General features: G+C 45.7%; 1 protein-coding gene across 2 annotated transcripts in view; it reads right to left on the bottom strand.

The window, feature by feature from the left end:
* Window positions 1-18,854, bottom strand: part of CLIP1 (CAP-Gly domain containing linker protein 1) — a 153,897-nt gene that overhangs the window by 82,397 nt on the left and 52,646 nt on the right. For both annotated transcript variants that reach the window (XM_025401272.1, XM_025401271.1), the window contains exons 4-8: window positions 10,028-10,152; window positions 7,794-8,016; window positions 4,175-4,372; window positions 3,517-3,620; window positions 143-203 (exon numbers count right to left, since the gene is read on the bottom strand). In XM_025401272.1, the coding sequence (XP_025257057.1) occupies window positions 143-203; window positions 3,517-3,620; window positions 4,175-4,372; window positions 7,794-8,016; window positions 10,028-10,152 (711 nt within the window). The remainder of the gene's footprint in view (window positions 1-142; window positions 204-3,516; window positions 3,621-4,174; window positions 4,373-7,793; window positions 8,017-10,027; window positions 10,153-18,854) is intronic.

The raw sequence follows: 18,854 nt of genomic DNA on the forward strand, positions 1-18,854 counted from the left end.
AACCTGGCCAGAGAGGCCAGGGTTTCCCCTGCCACTTCCTCAGCTGACTGCTCTGGCCGCTCATTTCAATTGGTGCATTATTTCACTCATGTTCTGAATACTGATACCCATCGAAGCTTTAAGAGAGCTGAAGGGGTTTTACCTCAAGATCACCTTTGGTAATTGATTCTTCTTCAACCCGGAACTGAAGGTCCTCAACCTTCCTGCGGAATAAAACCCAAACAAAACACTTAAGAAACTAAGTAACACACAGTCTTAAAAAAAAACAAACAAAAAACAAACAAACAAAAAAACGCTGGGGATGGTAGGTCACTCCTATAATCCCAGCAATTTGGGAGATGGAGGCAGGAAGATCACTTGAGGCCAAGCAGTTTGAGACCAGCTGAGGCAACATAGTGAGACCCAGTTCTTATATTAAAAAAAAAAAATCTATCATCACTACCCTGGTGAATTCAAACAGAGAGCAGCAATAAATGCCTCAGAGACATAGTAAGTTTAAAAATGCATCTCTGCACTTCGGGAGGGCAAGGTGGGAGAATGGCTTAAGGCCAGGAGTTTAAGAGCAACATGACGAGACCTGTCTCTACCAAAAAATTTAAAAATTAGCCAGGTGTGGCAGCATGCATCTGTGATCTCAACTACTTGTGAAGCTGAGGTGCGAGGATCGCTTGAGCCCAGGCAGTCAAGGCTGCAGTGAGTTATGATCATATCACTGCACTCCAGGCTGGGCAACTGAGTAAGATCTTGTCTCAAAAAGAAAAAAATAAAATAAAATAAGCTACCTGTAATTCTAGCATTTTGAGAAGCTAAGGTAGGCAGACTGCCTGAGCTCAGTTTGAGACCAGTCTGGGCAATATGGCAAAACCCTATCTCTACAAAAATTAGCCACGCATGGTGGCACGTGCCTGTAGTCCTAGCTACTTGGGAAGCTGGGGTAGGAGGATCACTTGAGCCAGGGATGTCAAGGCTGCAGTGAGCCATGATCACACCAGTGTACCCCAGCCTGAGTGACAGAGTGAGACCTTGTCTCAAAAGATAATAATGGCTTTTTTTTTTTTTGAGACGGAGTCTTGCTCTGTTGCCCAGGCTGGAGTACAGTGGTGCAATTTTGGCTCACTGCAACCTCTGCCTCCTGGGTTCAAGCGATTCTCCTGCCTTAGCCTTCCAAGTAGCTGGGATTACAGGCACCTGCCACCAGGCCTGGCTAATTTTTGTATTTTTAGTAAAGATGGGGTTTCACCACGTTGGTCACGTTGATCTCGAACTTCTGACCTCAAGTGATCCGCCCACCTTGTCCTCCCAAATTGCTAGGATTACAGGCATGAGCCACCGCAGCCAGCCATACATTTTTTTTTTTTTTTTTTTTTTTGAGACGGAGTCTCGCTCTGTCCCCCAGGCTGGAGTGCAGTGGCTGGATCTCAGCTCACTGCAAGCTCCGCCTCCCGGGTTTACGCCATTCTCCTGCCTCAGCCTCCCAAGTAGCTGGGACTACAGGCGCCCACCACCTCGCCCGGCTGGTTTTTTTTTGTATTTTTTAGTAGAGACGGGGTTTCACCATGTTAGCCAGGATGGTCTCGATCTCCTGACCTCGTGATCCACCCGTCTCGGCCTCCCAAAGTGCTGAGATTACAGGCTTGAGCCACCGTGCCCGGCCCATTTTTTTTTAAAAAAAGAACAGAAGCAAATGGAACTGGTGCCATGGAATTCAGAAGGGCCTAGAGGGTCTATCACTGTCTCTTGTTTACTTGCAGCCATTTTTTAAATATGAAGAGAATTTCCTATGTATAGTGTTTCTCTCTCCAGTGAGAAAGTAAGAGATGGTATTGTACCTCACTATGACCCCTGACAACATTGCTTATGACTGGGATAAGCACACAGCAATACTAATTTATTACTGAATTAAGTCCCTGTTACCACAAATGACAGAAGACGGCATTAAATCCAAAAGAGATAAATGTCCCATAACCCAGGGATGTTCAAATGATTTCCATGCAGACACTTTTTTCAGAGACTGTGTCTGTTCACGGCCTCAAGAAAGTTCCTTTGTTTGTTTCTGAGACAGGGTCTCACTCTGGTGGCCCAGCTGAAGTGCAGTCTCAGCTCACTGCAGCCTCAACCTCCTGGGCTCAGGTGATTTTCCCACCTCCTGAGTAGCTGGGACTACAGGCATGCGCCACCATGTCCAGCTAATTTTTCTTTTTTTCTTTTTCTTTTTAGTAGAGACAGGGTTTTGCCAGGGTGTTGCCCAGGCTGGTCTCAAACTCCTGAACTCAAGCAATCTGCCTGCCTCAGCCTCCCAAAGTGCTGGGATTACAGGTGTGAGGTGCCACGCCCGGCCTGAAAGTACCCTTTATAAGAACCAAACTAAAGTCTCTGTCTCACACCATTTAACATTTGATTTCGTACTGACCCCTACAATTCTCTCATCGTTCCACATGTGAGAATTTCGTTTTCCTAATAAGGCCTGAGTTTCTCAAGTACGGGGACCTTATGTCACTCACCAGACGTAACACAATTCATAAACACTAGGTAACTTGGACCTAGAAGAGCCTCTCACCAGGAAACTGGTTCCAGGTGAAAACCGGTTGGGAATGGCCACCACAGCTCTGATGAAGGCGACCCTCCAGAGGAGGTCTGGAATGCATCACAGCTCAAGAAATAGGTTATATTAACCAGGCCATGTCTTTATTTTTTCTTTTTGAGACAGAGTCTCACTCTGTCACCCAGGCTGGAGTGCAGTGGCGCAATCTTGGCTCACTGCAATTTCTGCCACCCGGGTTCAAGGGATTCTCCTGCCTCAGCCTCCCAAGTAGCTGGGATTACAGGCACCCGCCACCAATCCCGGCTAATTTTTTTGTATTTTTAGTAGAAATGGGGTTTCACCATCTTGGCCAGGCTGGTCTAGAACTCCTGACCTCATGATCTATCCGCCTCGGCCTCCCAAAGTGTTGGGACTACAGGCGTGAGCCACTGTGCCCGGTCAATCAGGCCATGTCTAAATGATTCCAAACTTATTGAAAAAAGTCGAATCAAAGCAGATCCTCTTCACACAGTATGGCAGAGTTCACTTTCTGCTGGACATATAGTCATTCCTTTGGTCCTGAGGGTTGATACCAACATGATTATTAATAGGAAATTTTCTTCTAAAGTCATTTAAAATGAAAAGGCTGCTGGGCACGGTGGTTCACGCCTGTAATCCCAGCACTTTGGGAGGCCGAGGCGGATGGATTTCCTGAGCTCAGGAGTTCGAGACCAGCCTGGGCAACGTGGTGAAACTCCATCTCTACTAAAATACAAAAAATTAGAGACAGGTGTGGTGGCATGTGCCTGTGGTCCCAGCTACTTGGGAGGATGAGGCAGGAGAATCGCTTGAACCTGGGAGGCAGAGGTTGTAGTGAGCTGAGATTGCACCGCTGTACTCCAGCCTGGGCAACAGAGCTAGATTCTGTCTCCAAAAAAAAAAAAAAAAAGGGCAGGGGGAGGCTACAACTGCACCAGGAAACAGTCTGGGGTCACCTTTTCTCCTCTTCAAGCTGGTTAAGAAGCTCCACCTTCTCCCTGTCCGCAGCTTCCACCATGGTTCGCAGCTGGTCCATTTTGGCTTCCAATTCCAGGACATGCTGGGGAAGGCAAGAGTGTCAGTAAATGGACTATTTCTGACCAAGACACAGACCCAGAGATACTTCCCCCAAAGAGCTGTGGGTCACCATGGTGGGTGGGTGTTACTCTAAAACCTTATGTTAAAATGCTTTCTCTATTTTAATAGGTTATTCTCAACAGCTTTCCTGGAAGATAGATGATGAAAAACCACACCGTTAAAGTGATAAAGAACAATGTTAAAACAACCCTCATCTTTTTTGAAGCTGAAACACATATTAAGAGTAATCCACAAACAGCAGCTATAATCACTGGTAAGGCCCTAGTAACTAAGCTGGCCTAACACCCGACACAAAGACCAGACACTAAGGTCGAATCAAGAACAAAACTTCATCTCTGTGATCATGGAAACTGGCACCCCAGGTGGTAGCTTTCAAACAAGCACAGCAAAGAAATGTACACCCATTTCCAGTGCTCTCAAGACTAGCTCCTCGGTGCCAAGCACCGGGTATGCTTCTCGGCCTCCTCAGCGGCTTTAGAAACCATCACCATCTCCACAACAAGGTCCAGACTTCACCTGGTCATGTCCGTCCCGGGCCAGAGCTAGCTCCTGCTCTATCTCCCCCACGTGGCTCGTGGCCTTGGCCACCTCCGCCCTCTCCAGATCCCGTTCCGCCAGCAGCTGCTCAATGTGCTGCTGCTTCTCCTTCAGGGCCTCCTGGAGGGCAGTGGTACCGGAGATCTTCCTGGCGTAACGGGAGGAGGTTTCAGTCAACTGCAAAGGAAAGTTAGAGAAGTGAAGGGCGATGATGCTGTCGGAAAAGCAAGGGAGGCGTGATGCATGCATGGCGGGCATCTGCTCGGCACAGCAAGGGCGCTGTTCCAGGTGGCAGGCTGGCCAGGATTAGGAAAGGCTTCAAAAACACAAGGCAGCGTGTGCCTTCTGTCTATAAATCTCACAAAGAATACGTCAATGTAAAGAGATCGGCCATGTGCAGTGGTTCACGCCTGTAATCCCAGCACTTCGGGAGGCCAAGGTGGGTAGACCACTTGAGGCCAGGAGTTTCAGACCTGGTCAAGATGGTGTGACCCCATCTCTATTAAAAATACAAAAATTAGCTGGAGTGCAGTGGTGCGATCTCAGCTCACTGCAACCTCCACCTCCTGGGTTCAAGTGATTCTCCTGCCTCAGCCTCCCAAGTAGCTGGGATCACAGGCACGCACCACTACCACCCAGCTAATTTTTGTATTTTTAGTAGAGACGGGGTTTTGCCATGTTCGCTAGGCTGTTCTCGAACTCTGAAGTGCTGAGGTTACAGGTGCGAGCCACTGCACCAAAGGCCATCTGCTCAGCCACTGCTGGCTCCAGACCAATTCAGCCTTGACTTCATCTTCTGCCGTCAGAGCTGCAGCTGTCGCCTGAAAGCTCTTCTCTTCATCGGTCTCCCTAGGCCCTTGCTGCAAGATGTACAGGATGCAGACTTACAGCGAGGATCTTTCCTCAATTAATAACTCGGCAACTTGAGAACTACAAAAGAAGCCAATCAAACCCAAATTGCCCTTTGCTGTTTCATGTAGTCAAAGTTCTTGAAATTACTTAAACATACTAGGAAGTAACTCCTGTTGTCTTTTTTAACCATTTGACCTTGACCTTCCAATTGCATTATATAGCTAAATTATACCTTCTCTTGCTAGTATTTCTTCCTGAATACATTAAATGTGTGGCTCCCAACCATGTGCAGAGATGCCCCAGGGTGCCGAGCAAACTCACCAGTGCACTGTAGGATGCTTTCAATTTTCAAGAGAAACACAGCGACATCTGCTGGACTCTATGGAAACTACTAGTTCGAGGCAATTCAGTCTCATCATTAGATTTTCCTAGTCCTTTCAATAACATCACGTCTTTCAAAGCTGGGTTTTGGCTATTCCCATGACGGAAAAGAAAGTATGATGCAAAAATCAACATGCACAGGAAATGAGGTTCGCGATGAGAAATAAGATTCCAAGGCTCGACTAGATGTGTAGAGTCCAACAGCAGCACACACAGTAACACTAAGTCATTGTGGTTATTAAAGAATGAATTGGCCAGGCGTGGTGGCTCACGCCTCATGCCTGTAATCCCAGCACTCTGGGAAGCAGAGGCAGGCAGATCACTTGAGGTCAGGTGTTCAAGACTGGCCTAGCCAACGCGGTGAAACCTCGTCTCTACCAAAAATACAAAAAGTAGCCGGGCATGGTGGCAGGCGCCTATAATCTCAGCTACTTGGGAGGCTGAGGCAGGAAAATCACTTGAACCCAAGAGACAGAGGTTGCAGTGAGCTGAGATCACGCCACTGCACTCCAGCCTGGGCAACAGTGAGACTCCGTCTCAAAGAAATAAAAAATAAAAATAAAAACAGAGAATGAATTAAATATTTTTTCAATTTTTGTTTTTCTAAAACAGAAATACATTTCTGAGCAAAATAATTGAAATGACACTTCCAATTCCTCTGTATCTTTGTCATACTATTTTACGGTGATTTTTGGATTAGAAACCATAAAGACACAACAATAAGCTGTCTCACAGGTACAGAACCTCATGTCTCTCGTCAATTTTCACTGCATGAGGTGAGCGAAGAGGTACGAGCACTGGTCCAAAAAGTAAGAGGAGAGATTGGTGGGAGCAGGGAGAACTTGCTATTTCCCAAACAAATGGACACAATTACAAGGTAATAAAAATTACTCAAGAAAGAATTTCTAATCCAGAATAGACCTTTCCATGGAATTGTTCCTAGAAGAGCAAAGGAGGCAAGCTGTCCATATCAGAGTTTCCGACCCACATTAAACAAAGCTCTGTCTGAACACAGGGGTTTGGGGTTCTTCTCCATGTCATTGTTCTTGTCATGCTTTTCTCATAAAAGTAATTCCTCTGTCTCTTCATGTGCAAATGGAAACGCTCTGAGCAGTACTTATTCTACCTGAACACAGAGGAAGAAAGCCTAGATGGCTGGCAGAGGAGCACAGCCCCACGTAAAGATTTCAGCACCTGTCCCTTCTCTGCCCGACGACTATGGAAGAGCAGGCACCGTGAGATCCCGGGCTAACCACCTCCTCCCCATAGCACCACGCAACATCCTAGCTCCTGGCCTGTGGTTCCCCACCACCCAGAGGAGACCTGAACTCACTCTGAGGAGAGTCTGATGCCGCCATTTCTAACTTAAACAGTATTTGCCCCACTTCTAGGAAATAAACTTATGGGCAGGGCTTTTGACCCTAATAACACCTTAATAAACAGAATGAGATGTTGCCTATTTTAATGCTAGTGATTCTATTTTTACTGCTCTAAACAGGAAAAAGAGGGAGAGAGGGAAAGGGACTGGGAGAAGATGGAAGAAGAGGGCTTTCCTACTATCCTCTTCCGGCTCCAAAAGTTCCCTTTAGTGTCCTCTGGCTCAAGTCAGGGACGCTTCACACACTAACTGCTTCCAGTAGGTTAGGTTGTATTAATATTAAAATCCTACGGACACACCTTTTCTCAAAACACTTCAGTTCCTAAAATTATTTGAAGTCAAAGAGAAAGACAGGCTGGGAGCGGTGGCTCACACCTGTAAATCCCAACACTTTGCAAGTCCAAGGCAGGAGGATCGCTTGAGCCTAAGAATTCGAGACCAGCCTGGGCAACAGAGTGAGTCCCTCTCTCTACAAAAAAAAAAAAAAAATTAAATTAACCAGGCGTGGTGGTGTGCATCGGTAGTCCCAGCTACTGGGGAGGCTGAGGCAGCAGGACGGCTTGAGCCTGGGACGTTGAGGCTGGGTGACAGAGTGAGACCCTGACTCAAAAGAAAAAAAAGAGAGAGGGAGCAACAGATCTATGGACTTGAAGAAAAGGATCTCGCCAATGTTCCTATCACCTTGTCCTAAAATATTTTCATAGAAAATAATTTGACCCCTGTGTTAGACTAAGCAGTAGTTACACAGATTCACCATGAACACATGCATTTTTAAGCTTTTAAGAATATGATTAAAAGCACTTTCTGATTTCAAAAAATGCATTCTTGCTGGAGTTACCTTTTTCAAAACTTACTTGCAAGGACTTTCACAGCAAAAGCTGTGAGCAACATTCAGCACAAGGACAAGCAAAGCAGCAAAGCAGGGGCACTGACCACGGGCCTTAGTCATGCCTGGGAAGTGGAGGCAGGTAGAGAAAGGGGGCTTACTAGTCCTGTCCGACTGGGCCTGCTGCTCACAGAGGAGGCCACTGAGCTCATGGAGCTGAGAGAAGAGGCAGAAGGGCTGCGCTTCAGGCTGGCGGACGTGGTTGCCATCACTCGCCTCACTGCGTTGGCCTTGGCTTTGGCTGGTGTAGTGGAAGGGAAGCCAATCTTGGTAACTTTGTGGACAGGAGCAAACAAGCCGTATTTGGGTTGACACTGAAAATACCTTTAGAGAACAACAAGAACAGTAACAAAAAAACGACTTAATCACAAGAAATAATAACTATAACCAAAATGCTCTCCCAACTCCTAACTGAAGGCGGGATTCCTGGAAATTCGACCACTAAGCTGGGGTTATACACCAGCATGTAGCAGTCACGTGTATGTAGGCTGACTAACAGCTTCAGTGATGGTTTAGAACACACACTGGTGACAATATGATACACAAAGTCAGGTTTACTCACCTGTTGCTGAGATTCTACATAAAGGAAATAAATATTTCCACAACCTGATAAATGTACAGCAGAGGAGTTTAGCAATAGAGCAAGCCCATTTAATAAAACCGTGCCAAAGGGAAAGGAAATCAACAGGCACCTAACTTTGGCAGATCCATTAAAGTAAACATGAAGAGCTGTGCGTGGTGGCTCACGCCTGTAATCCCAGCACTTTGGGAGGCCGAAGTGGGCAGATCACGAGGTCAGAAGATTGAGACTATCCTGTCCAATACGGTGAAACCCAGACTCTGCTAAAAATACAAAAATTAGCTGGGCGTGGTGGTGCGTGCCTGTAATCCCAGCTACTCAGGAGACTGAGGCAGGAACCTGAGAGTCACAGGTTGTGGTGAGCCCAGATTGCGCCACTGCACTCCAGCCTGACAACAGAGTGAGACTCTGTCTCAAAAAAAAAAAAAAAAAAAGATTCGTTGAAAATTTGTAATGTTTGTTTCAATAAAAATATGCAAAAAAAACACAAAAAAGATAAAGTATTCTGCAAGTATAGCATTGAGAAGACCCAGAAAAAAGAAAACGGCATTGAAGAAGAAGAAAAAAAAAGTAAACATGGAGAAATATTAACTAGTAATGTCTGTTTTCGGACTGACATGGGCAATGTCATGACTCTAAAGGATTACAATGCTTTAGTATTAAGAAAAGATGGCTTCGTAATCATTGCAGTTCCAAGAGGTCTTTAACTCCATGAGTCATAATTACTGTATGTGGTAGATAAAGCCCTTTTCTCTATAATTAATTTGCTTATAACCAATTTGTCTATGTTTTATAAGTAAAATGTTAACTACCACATTTTACTAATCAAGTGATTCACTAGTGTACTATATACTACTAATAATGCATCACAGACAACACCTGTGCCTTCAAAACATTTTGAAGAGAAAAGTGGAAATTCCTTCTGCATCTGTGTGCATTACTGTACTCCCATCCTGTGTCTGCCAGGCAAGAACGGGGTTATCCAGGCCGGACGCAGTGGCTCACACCTGTAATACCAGCACTTTGGGAGACCAAGGCAGGCGGATCACCTGTGCCCAGGAGCTTAAGACCAGCCTGGGCAACAGCCCATCTCCACTAAAAATACAAAATTTAGCCAGGTATGGTGGTGCACGCCTGTAATCCCAGCTACTTGGGAGGCTGAGACAGGAGAATTACTTGAACCCTGGAGGCGGAGGTTGCATGCAGTGAGCCAACATGGCACCACTGTACTCCAGCCCGGGCAAGAGAGGGAGGCCCTGTCTCAAAAAAAAAAAAAAAAAAAAAAAAAGAACGGGGTTATCCTTACAATGGAAGAAGTCCACTTGCTGGTCTGTTCTCCTGCCGCAGGATGGAATTCTCATCAAATATGAAGACACGTTTTGCAGTTCTTTTCCCTAACAAGGGTGGCTACCTTCTACCCCCACCCACACCCCAGATGCCCAGGTACTCTTTCAGAAGTCAACTGCTATTAAAAGGGAGAGAAGCCAGACAGATAACATAGTATTTGCTTTCTATTTTGAAAAATAAACAGAATGCTTGTTGAGAATCTACTCAGTCATGTATTATTACGGAGACAGTCAGAAGAACAGCCCCAGTTTTAGTGTGGGGAAAACAAATCAGCGGATGGGTCTCAGGAAATAAAAGTGCCACTCTTCCGAACACACCTTTCCATGTTATGATACACACTTGGTGAGACTGGCTTGAGCATCGTCACGTACAAGAGTGACACAAGATGTTGCACAACGCCAAACCAACCTTGTTCCAGCAACAGCGCCATCGTTCTTCCCAAGCGGCTCGTCTAACTCCACACCACACCATTCCCCCTTGGCAAAGTCCGTCTCGCCAAGAAACCGGACTACACCAGCCTTAGTGCCACCAACCTGGAAGAAGAGAAGGTTAAAATCAAGAGATGAACGTTACTCTATAGCTTAATCATTTGTAGTTCCAACTAGTAACTAGGTACTACATTCCACCATTTCCACCAGCAACTTCTTTGCTTTAGCTTCTCTTTGACTCTAACAGTTCTCTTGAAGGAAGTCTGGCAAAGAAACTTACCTGGCTGACTTATATTACCAGAGTGATTTGATGCCTAATATGTTGTAATAATGAGATAGCCAATCTAATATGTAGATATTAAGGCTGTTCACCAAGTTCATTATTCCTTGTCTTAGAAAACACTTTATTTATTTATTTATTTATTTTTTGAGACAGGGTCTCACTCTGTCATCCAGGCTAAAGTGCAGTGGCACCATCATGGCTCACTGCAACCTTGACCTCCCGGGCTCAGGGGATCTCCCCACCTCAGCCTCCTGGGTAGCTGAAACTACAGGTGCACACCACCAAACAGGCTAATTTTTTTGTATTTTTTGTGGAGACAGGGTTTCGCCATATTGCCCAGGCTGGTCTTGAACTCCTGGCTCAAGTGATCTGCCTACCTCAGCTTCCCAAAGTGTTGGGATTACAGGCGTGAGCCACCACTCTTGGACCTTATTTTATTTTTCTAACAGAAATGCTTCTGCTTCAAAACAAACTTGTGGCTGGGCACAGTGGTTCGTGCCTGTAATCTCAGCACTTTGGGAGACCCAGGCAGGAGAACTGCTCGAACCCAGGAGTTCGAGACCAGCCTGGACAACATAAGGAAGACCCTGTCTCTACAAACAATAAAAAAAAATTAGCCGGGCACAGTGGTGTGCGCCTGTGGTTCCAGCTACTAAGGACGCTGAGGTGGGAGGACTGCTTGAGCCCAAGGGTTTGAGGCTGCAGTGAGCCGCAATTGTACCACTGCACTCCAGCCTGGGCGACGGAGTGAGACTCCACCTCAAAAAAATAAAAAAGTAAATAGGCCAGGCACAATGGCTCACGCCTCCCAGCACTTTGGGAGGCCGAGGTGGGTGGATCACTTGAAGTCGGGAGTTTGAGAGCAGCCTGGCCAACACGGTAAAACCTTGTCTCGACTAAAACTACAAAAATCAGCTGGGTGTGGTGGCTCACGCCTATAGTCCCAGCTACTTGGGAGGCTGAGGCACAAGAATAACTTGAACCCAGGGGCGGAGGTTGCAGTGAGCCAAGATCACATCACTGCACTCCAGCCTGGGCGACAGGGCAAGACTCTGTCTCAAAAAAAAAAAAAAAAAAAAAAGGACTTCAAAAAATAATTGGCTCGGTGTGGAAGTTCATGCCTATAATCCCAGCACTTTGGGAGGCTGAGGTGGGAGGATCATTGGCGTCCCCAAGGCTGCAATGAGCCATGATCACACCACTGCACTACAGCCTGGGCAACAGAACAAGAAACTGTTTCAAAAAATAATAATAATTGACTCTTGCTATTTTCCACAGTGAGGCTCTCTGTTTCTTCACAACTATTAAAATTATCATTCCTAGGCTGGGTACAGTGGCTCAGGTCTGTAATCCCAACACTTTGGGAGGCCAAAGCAGGTGGATCACTTGAGGCCAGGAGTTCGAGACCAGCCTGACCAACATGGTGAAACTCCGTCTCTGCTAAAAATACAAAAATTAGCTGGATGTGGTAGCACACGCCTATAATCCCAGCTACTCAGGTGGCTGAGGCATGAGAATTGCCTGAACCTGGGAGGAGGAGGTTGCAGTGAGCCAAGACTGTGCCACTGTACTCCAGCCTGGGTGACACCGTGAGACTTTGTCTCAAAAAAAAAAAAAAAAAAAGAGTACTAGTTCTAGACTTGACACATTTGATCTTTTAATACTCGTTAGTTAGTACCAATACACAAATCGTCACCTATAGAAAATTGGCCTTACTGCAGTTGAGTCAAAAGAAAGTAAAGAAAGTTGGCCTGAATTTTCTCCTTCCTCCCACACCACACCATTCAGAGCAGCAGTCCAGCCAGCATCATGTGAGCACGACACAGCACATTAGTTAAAGATGATGTAGCCTCTTCAGATAATGTGTTAAATTCTTTGGGGGTGAGTCGAAGTTACTGTCATGACAATTGTTTTTCCAAGAGACATCTAACAGGCTATAGTCAGTAATTCTCCAAGCAAACTACAAGCTTCATTCAGATCAGCTTTGTAAAAAGTAATCACAAATAACAAATTAGCAACTGTTTCTCTAAATGCAGGTAATATACATGTATCCTGAAAAAAAATCATGTCACAAAGTTTGTCTGAAATGAATGATTACTAGTTCCTAGAACAGAAAGGTTGTTAATATTTTTTCTCCCACCAAACGTGGAACTCTTCACTCATATAACATAAAATGTATTTTTCATTTCCCTGTAAAAAATCAGTAATTATTCTATGGAGACAGAAAGTCACATGAAGTCCTAAAATCATCAAATGTTTTTCTACTTAATCATTCTACAATCAAAAAACATGTTTATGCATTTAAACAGGACTTTATAAAGTTAGGTTTTATTTCTCATGTGTTCCAGACAATGCAGAAAAGTCTAGTACATGCACGTACAGGAAACAGAAGCATTAAATAATGCATTGACAATAAATAGAAGCCACTATGATCAAATCATATCTAAGAAATCTATGTTCTAAGACAAATATCTAAGTGATTAAAGAAAAACATTTTTAATATTGAAACAAAAAACAAGGCCAGGTGCAGTGGCTCATGCCTGTAATCCCACCATTTTGGGAGGCCAAGGCAGGAGGATCATTTGAGGCCAGGAGTTTGAGACTGGCCTGGGCAACACAGTGAGACCCCATCTCTACAAAAATTTAAAAATTAGCCAGGCATGGTGGCATGAGCCTGTGATCCCAGCTACTCAGGCTGCAAGTGAGCTATGATCCTGACACTGCACTCCAGCCTGAACAAGACAGTGAGACCCTGTCTCAAAAACAAACAAACAAAGAAACTAAAAGATAGATTCCCATGGCAAACACAAACAAGCAAAATTCATTCTCTTTACTCTCAGAATGTTAGCATATAATTCCTAACACTGTGGTAAAAGTCACTACTGAAGACAGAATTAATTTAAACTAGAAACTAAAAAAAAAAAAACCCTAGCTACTATTTTTACGCTTTAGCAAACCTCAGATTTTTAAATTATCATTCATTTATTCAATATGCATTTCTTGAGTGTTTGGATCCTTGAAAAACAAAGATAAACAGAATACAGTGTTGGCCACTGAGGGAGAGAAAGAAGATTCGGACAAGAAATTCCTGTAAAAAGTGTGAAGTGCATCCAGAGGTTTCTACAAAATGCTGTGGGAACAGAAACAAATATCCTTCCTGTAAGCTCCTGTGAAAAATAAAAACACTGATAAATTCCTGCTGGGTTAATGAGTGGGTCTACAAACAGGAAACAGAAACGATCCTCTCTGGACTCTCATCTCTTCATTATCCAGTTCTCAGCAAACCATTTGATCTCACAGTGCCTGAGTGCATAAAGCTACAAAACGTGAGGGGTTGTTTCGCAGGCATTTTGTAAGCAGTCTTGTAAGGTGGCTTCTTATCTGCCATATTCCAAGATAAACGGCTTATTTTAAAAAGTAAACATGGGGGCCGGGGACGGTGACTCACACCTGTAATCCCAGCACTTTGGGAGGCCGAGGCGGGCAGATCACTTGAGGTCAGGAGTTTGAGACCAGCCTGGCCAACGTGGTGAAACTCTCTCTCTACTAAAAATACAAAAATTAGTCAGGCGTGGTGGCAGGTGCCTGCAGTCCCAGCTACTCGGGAGGCTGAGGCGGGAACATCATTTCAACCCCGGAGGTGGAGGTCGCAGAGACCCAAGATCACACCACTGCATTTCAATTAAAAAAATAAAATAAAATAAATCAACATGGTTAGCTAGTATTTGCCAAATACAAATGTAGGCCTCACTTAAAACTTAATTGCCTGTGACATGAAAGAGCCAAAGCACTGGTACTTTTTTTTTTTTTTTTGAGACGGAGTTTCGCTTTGTCATCCAGGCTGGAGTCAAGTGGCATGATCTCAGCTCACTGCAACCTCCGCCTCCCGGGTTCCAGAGAGTTTCCTGCCTCAGCCTCCCGAGCAGCTGGGATTACAGGCGCCCGCCACCACGCCTGGCTAATATTTTTGTATTTTTAGTGGAGACGGGGTTTCACCATGTTGGCCAGGCTGGTCTCAAACTCTTGATCTTAACTGATTGCACCCACCTTGACCTCCCAAAATGCTAGGATCACAGACGTGAGCCACCAAGTCTGGCCACTTTTGATTACCTCAAGTAATATAATTCTCTCCAGTGGAGGGCCAGTTGACCTTCCAGCAGCTCCCCTACAGAGAAGGGTAAAATCTTCACTGGTCCTAAGTTGACCTCTGCATGTCATACTTTACTCTCCCCTTCATGGGTATAAAGTTACGACTGTATTCAAAACCCTCTGATTCTCTCCACACTATTTAATGAGCTCCTACTATGCGCCAGGCACTGTCCTAAGCGTTGTGGGTGTGACAGTGAATGAGACAGAAAGTTTCTGTGCTTTCACGGAGGTTAAATTCTGGTCAGGGAGAAATGGACAATAAACAAGTAAAAAAATGAAAGCCAATTTCAACTAGTGAAGAGTGCTATGAAAAAAATAAAACAGGGTAGTGTGATGCTGCTATAGAAGGTGTCTTTAGTTGGGGTGGCCAAGGAAGGGAGGCCTGAGGAGGTAACATTTGAGCCACGACTTGAGTGATCACGAGGCACCGGGGATAAAACATCCCAAGCAGAAGAAACAACAAATTCTGAAGTGGGAATGAGTCTGGGAGTTCAGAAACAGCAAAGGGGGCTGGGCACGGTGGCTCACGCCTGTCATTCCAGCACTTTGGGAGGCCAAGGCAGACAGATCATTTGAGGACAGGAATTTGAGACCAGACTGGGCAACATGGCGAAACCCTGTCTCTACTAAAAATACAAAACTCAGCCAGCTGTAGTGGCTCACACCTGTAGTACCAGCTACTCAGGAGGCTGAGGCGCAAGAATTGCTTGAGCCCTGTAGGCAGAGGGTGCAACGAGCCGAAATGGTGCCGCTGCACTCCAGCCTGCGCAACAGTGCAAAACCCGTCTCAAAAAAAAAAAAAAAGAAGAAGAAGAAAAGAAATAGCAAAGGGGCCAGTGTAGCTGAAGCAGAGTGAGAAACGGGGGTGAGAAGGACAAGAGGTCGGGAAGGTGGGCAGGGTCCAGAGAACAAGGGGCACTGCAGGTCCAAGGAAGGAGTTTCGATTTTTTTTAATGCCACGAGGAGCCGCGTTAGATCACGATGTGTTGGTCTTGGTTGGTGCCACATCTACAACACCTAGAACAACTTCCGGTGCATAGCAGATGCTCAGGATATTTTCTGAATGAACTGCAGACTGTTAAAAACACTGCCTTTATAAAGCCATCATATTTTCTCTAGACTAAATAAACAGTCCCAGTTACTTTTTTCCTTTTATGATATCATTTTGAGTCTTCCAATCTCTAACAGGTGACATTAAATAAATCCCCTTAAAAATAAATGTGACAAGAGCAAATGACATATAACAGATACCCTCTCGTAAGTCTAACTCTTCCTAGAACAAACAGGTAAACAAAAGATGCGTAATTATGAATAGACGCTTTGGCTAAAAGACGAAGAAGTGATACTTGATTTGCACTTCATGTCTCGGAACTACTTAATCTCCGCTTCTGAAAGACATCTGAGCTTCCACAGGATCCAGACCCCAAGAATATCAAGACACTGGAAAGGGTAGTGCATGCCTGTAGTTCCAGCTACATGGGAGGCTGGGACAAGAGAATTGCTTGAACCTGGGAGGCAGAGGTTGCAGTGAGCTGAGATCGTGCCACTGCACTCCAGCCTGGGCAACAGAGCAAGACTCTGTCTCCAAAAAAAAAAAAAAAAATCACCTCTTCTAACCATGGGGGTAGATAAAATGCAGAATATTTACTCACCAGAAGCAGTCTTGTATATGGCACCCACTGACCAAAATACTAGCAAAGTTTGCTTTTTAAATCTACAAAAGATCATACACTACGAAGCGTCTGAGGCTCAAGATATTTTTGTGATTATGCTTAGAGAACTCACAGGGACAATCAAGTTGTTAAGTTAGGAGCTGGGATCCAGTAATAAGACAACACTGGCGCTCCGGACTCAGGCCTGTGTGGTCAAACCTCCCTCTACCCAAGTCCCAAAGCAGCGGCGTGGGCTCCTCAGCACAGAAAAGCTCCAAACTCCCAAGCCCCAACAGCCTACACAAAGTTCTCAAGGCTAGACAGATACCAAATTTGGCACCTTTGGGGTTAAGATGTTGGCTTAGGTTTACAAAAAGAAACCACTGCCCAATTACTGAGCACCACAGAAAACGCTCCAAACGTTGTGAAAATCAAAGCCAACGGTGCAGGCAGACTGGGCGCTACTAAAAAGATTTCAGGCAGGCGAACAGCATCGCCAAATTGACATTTTAATTGAACCTCTCTGTAATTGTGCAAAGAATAGAAGTGAGGAGAGACGAGGCAAGAGGCATGGACGGTGCCCCGCAAGTCCAGGTAAAGATGATGATGGTCTGACCCAAAGCAGTTAGGGCCACAGGACACAGGCGAGGAGGATGGACAGCGAGACCAGAGGCGTGGGATCGGACAGGCAGGTGGACGGTCTCCTGTGTTTCCAAGCCTCAAAAGGAAAACTGGGGAACCTTCTCATAACTGAAAGCAAGCAGCAGGAAGAGCACTGACAACAATGACCCGCTAAAACGTGACCGCACTGAGTCTGCTGTGCACAAACAGGAAAACGCTGCCGAACGCAGCTTCTCTGCAGCAGCATGAGGTGCTCTGTATTTCCCTCCTGGACGATCCTAAAAGGTTATACTGGGTGAAGTTCAGAACTTCTGGGAAACTGAAAAATGAAAAAAAAAACTTGGCCGGGTGCAGTGGCTCACGCATGCAAACCCAACACTTTGGGAGGCCAAGGTGCGCGGATCACTTGAGGTCAGTAGTTTGAGACCAGACTGGCCAACATGGCGAAACCCCGTCTCTACGAAAAAAAAATACAGGCCAGGCGTGGTGGCTCACGCCTGTAATCCCAACACTTTGGGAGGCCGAGGAGGGCTGATCACCTGAGGTCAGGAGTTTGAGACCAGCCTGACTAACATGGAAAAACCCCATCTCTATTAAAAATCCAAAATTAGCCAGGCATGGTGGCACATTCAGGTAATCCCAGCTACTCGGGAGGCTGAGACAGGAGAATCGCTTGAACCCGGGAGGCGGAGGTTGCAGTGAGATTGCACCATTGCACTCCAGCCTGGGCAACAAGAGTGAAACCTGGTCTAACAAAAAAAAAAAAAATTAGCTGGGTGTGGTGGTGGGTGCCTGTAATCCCAGCTATGATACTTGGGAAGCTGAGGCAGAAGAATCGCTTGAACTCATGGGGCAGAGGCTACAGTAAACTGAGATCATGCCACTGCACTCCAGCTGGGCAAAAGAGCAAGATTCCATCTTGATTTAAAAATTTTAAAAAAAAACTAAAATCAGAAAAAAAAAAAAAAATCAAATCTGCAGCAAACCTCATCGCAAAGGAATTAAGCCAAGTAAAATCCATTGTGTCAGAAAAGATCCCAAGATTCAGCCAAAAGGACTTTTAACTAAATGTGACTATCTGGAGTCTTTTCAATTGTTGACCATACAAAACAGCAAATCCTGCCACTAACTGCTCCATCAGCAATCAAGACAAATGAATTTCAGGTAAAGAACAACTTCCCCAGAGCACAAACCCCCATCCTAAAAGAGCCCAAGAATTCCCCAAGTAGGTAATGAAGAAACACTCAATGTAAATGCAAGGTCACAACCAGGCTCAGAGGTTTGAGGTTCTAAGTCACCAGTAAGAGGATGGAGAAAAATAGAAGAAATTATTAGGTGCAGCGTATACTGCTCGGGTGATGGGTGCACCAAAATCTCACAAATCACCACTAAAGAACTTACTAATGTTAGCAAACACCACATGTTCCCCAATAATCTACGGTAACAAAAACAAATTTAATTACCCTGCTCGCTGCGGAAGTGGGTGCTTCTGTCTTTTCGATTATTTTGGCCGGGCGCGGTGGCTCAAGCCTGTAATCCCAGCACTTTGGGAGGCCGAGGCGGGCGGATCACAAGGTCAGGAGATCGAGACCATCCTGGCTAACACCGTGAAACCCCGTCTCTACTAAAAAATACATAAAACTAGCCGGGCGTGGTGGCGGGCGCCTGTAGTCCCAGCTACTCGGGAGGCTAAGGCAGGAGAATGGCGTGAACCCGGGGGGCGGAGCTTGCAGTGAGCCGAGATCCGGCCACTGCACTCCAGCCTGGGGCACAGAGCGAGACTCCGTCTCAAAAAAAAAAAAGTTAACAAGGGCCGGGCACAGTGGCTCACGCCTGTAATCCCAGCACTCTGGGAGGCAGAGGCGGGTGGACTGCCTGAACTCAGGAGTTCACGACTAGCCTGGGCAACATGGCAAAACCCCATCTCTACTAAAAATACAAAGAATTAGCTGGGCGTGGTGGCACACGTTTGTAGTCCCAGCCACTCTGGAGGCTGAGGCACGAGAATCGCTTGAACCCAGGAGGCAGAGGTTGCAGTGAGCCAAGATTGCACCACTGCACTCCAGCCTGGGGGGACAGAGTGAGACTCTGTCTCAAAAAAA

The sequence above is a fragment of the Theropithecus gelada genome, chromosome 11 (genome assembly GCF_003255815.1).
Source record: "Theropithecus gelada isolate Dixy chromosome 11, Tgel_1.0, whole genome shotgun sequence".
NCBI classification, from domain to species: Eukaryota; Metazoa; Chordata; class Mammalia; order Primates; family Cercopithecidae; genus Theropithecus; species Theropithecus gelada.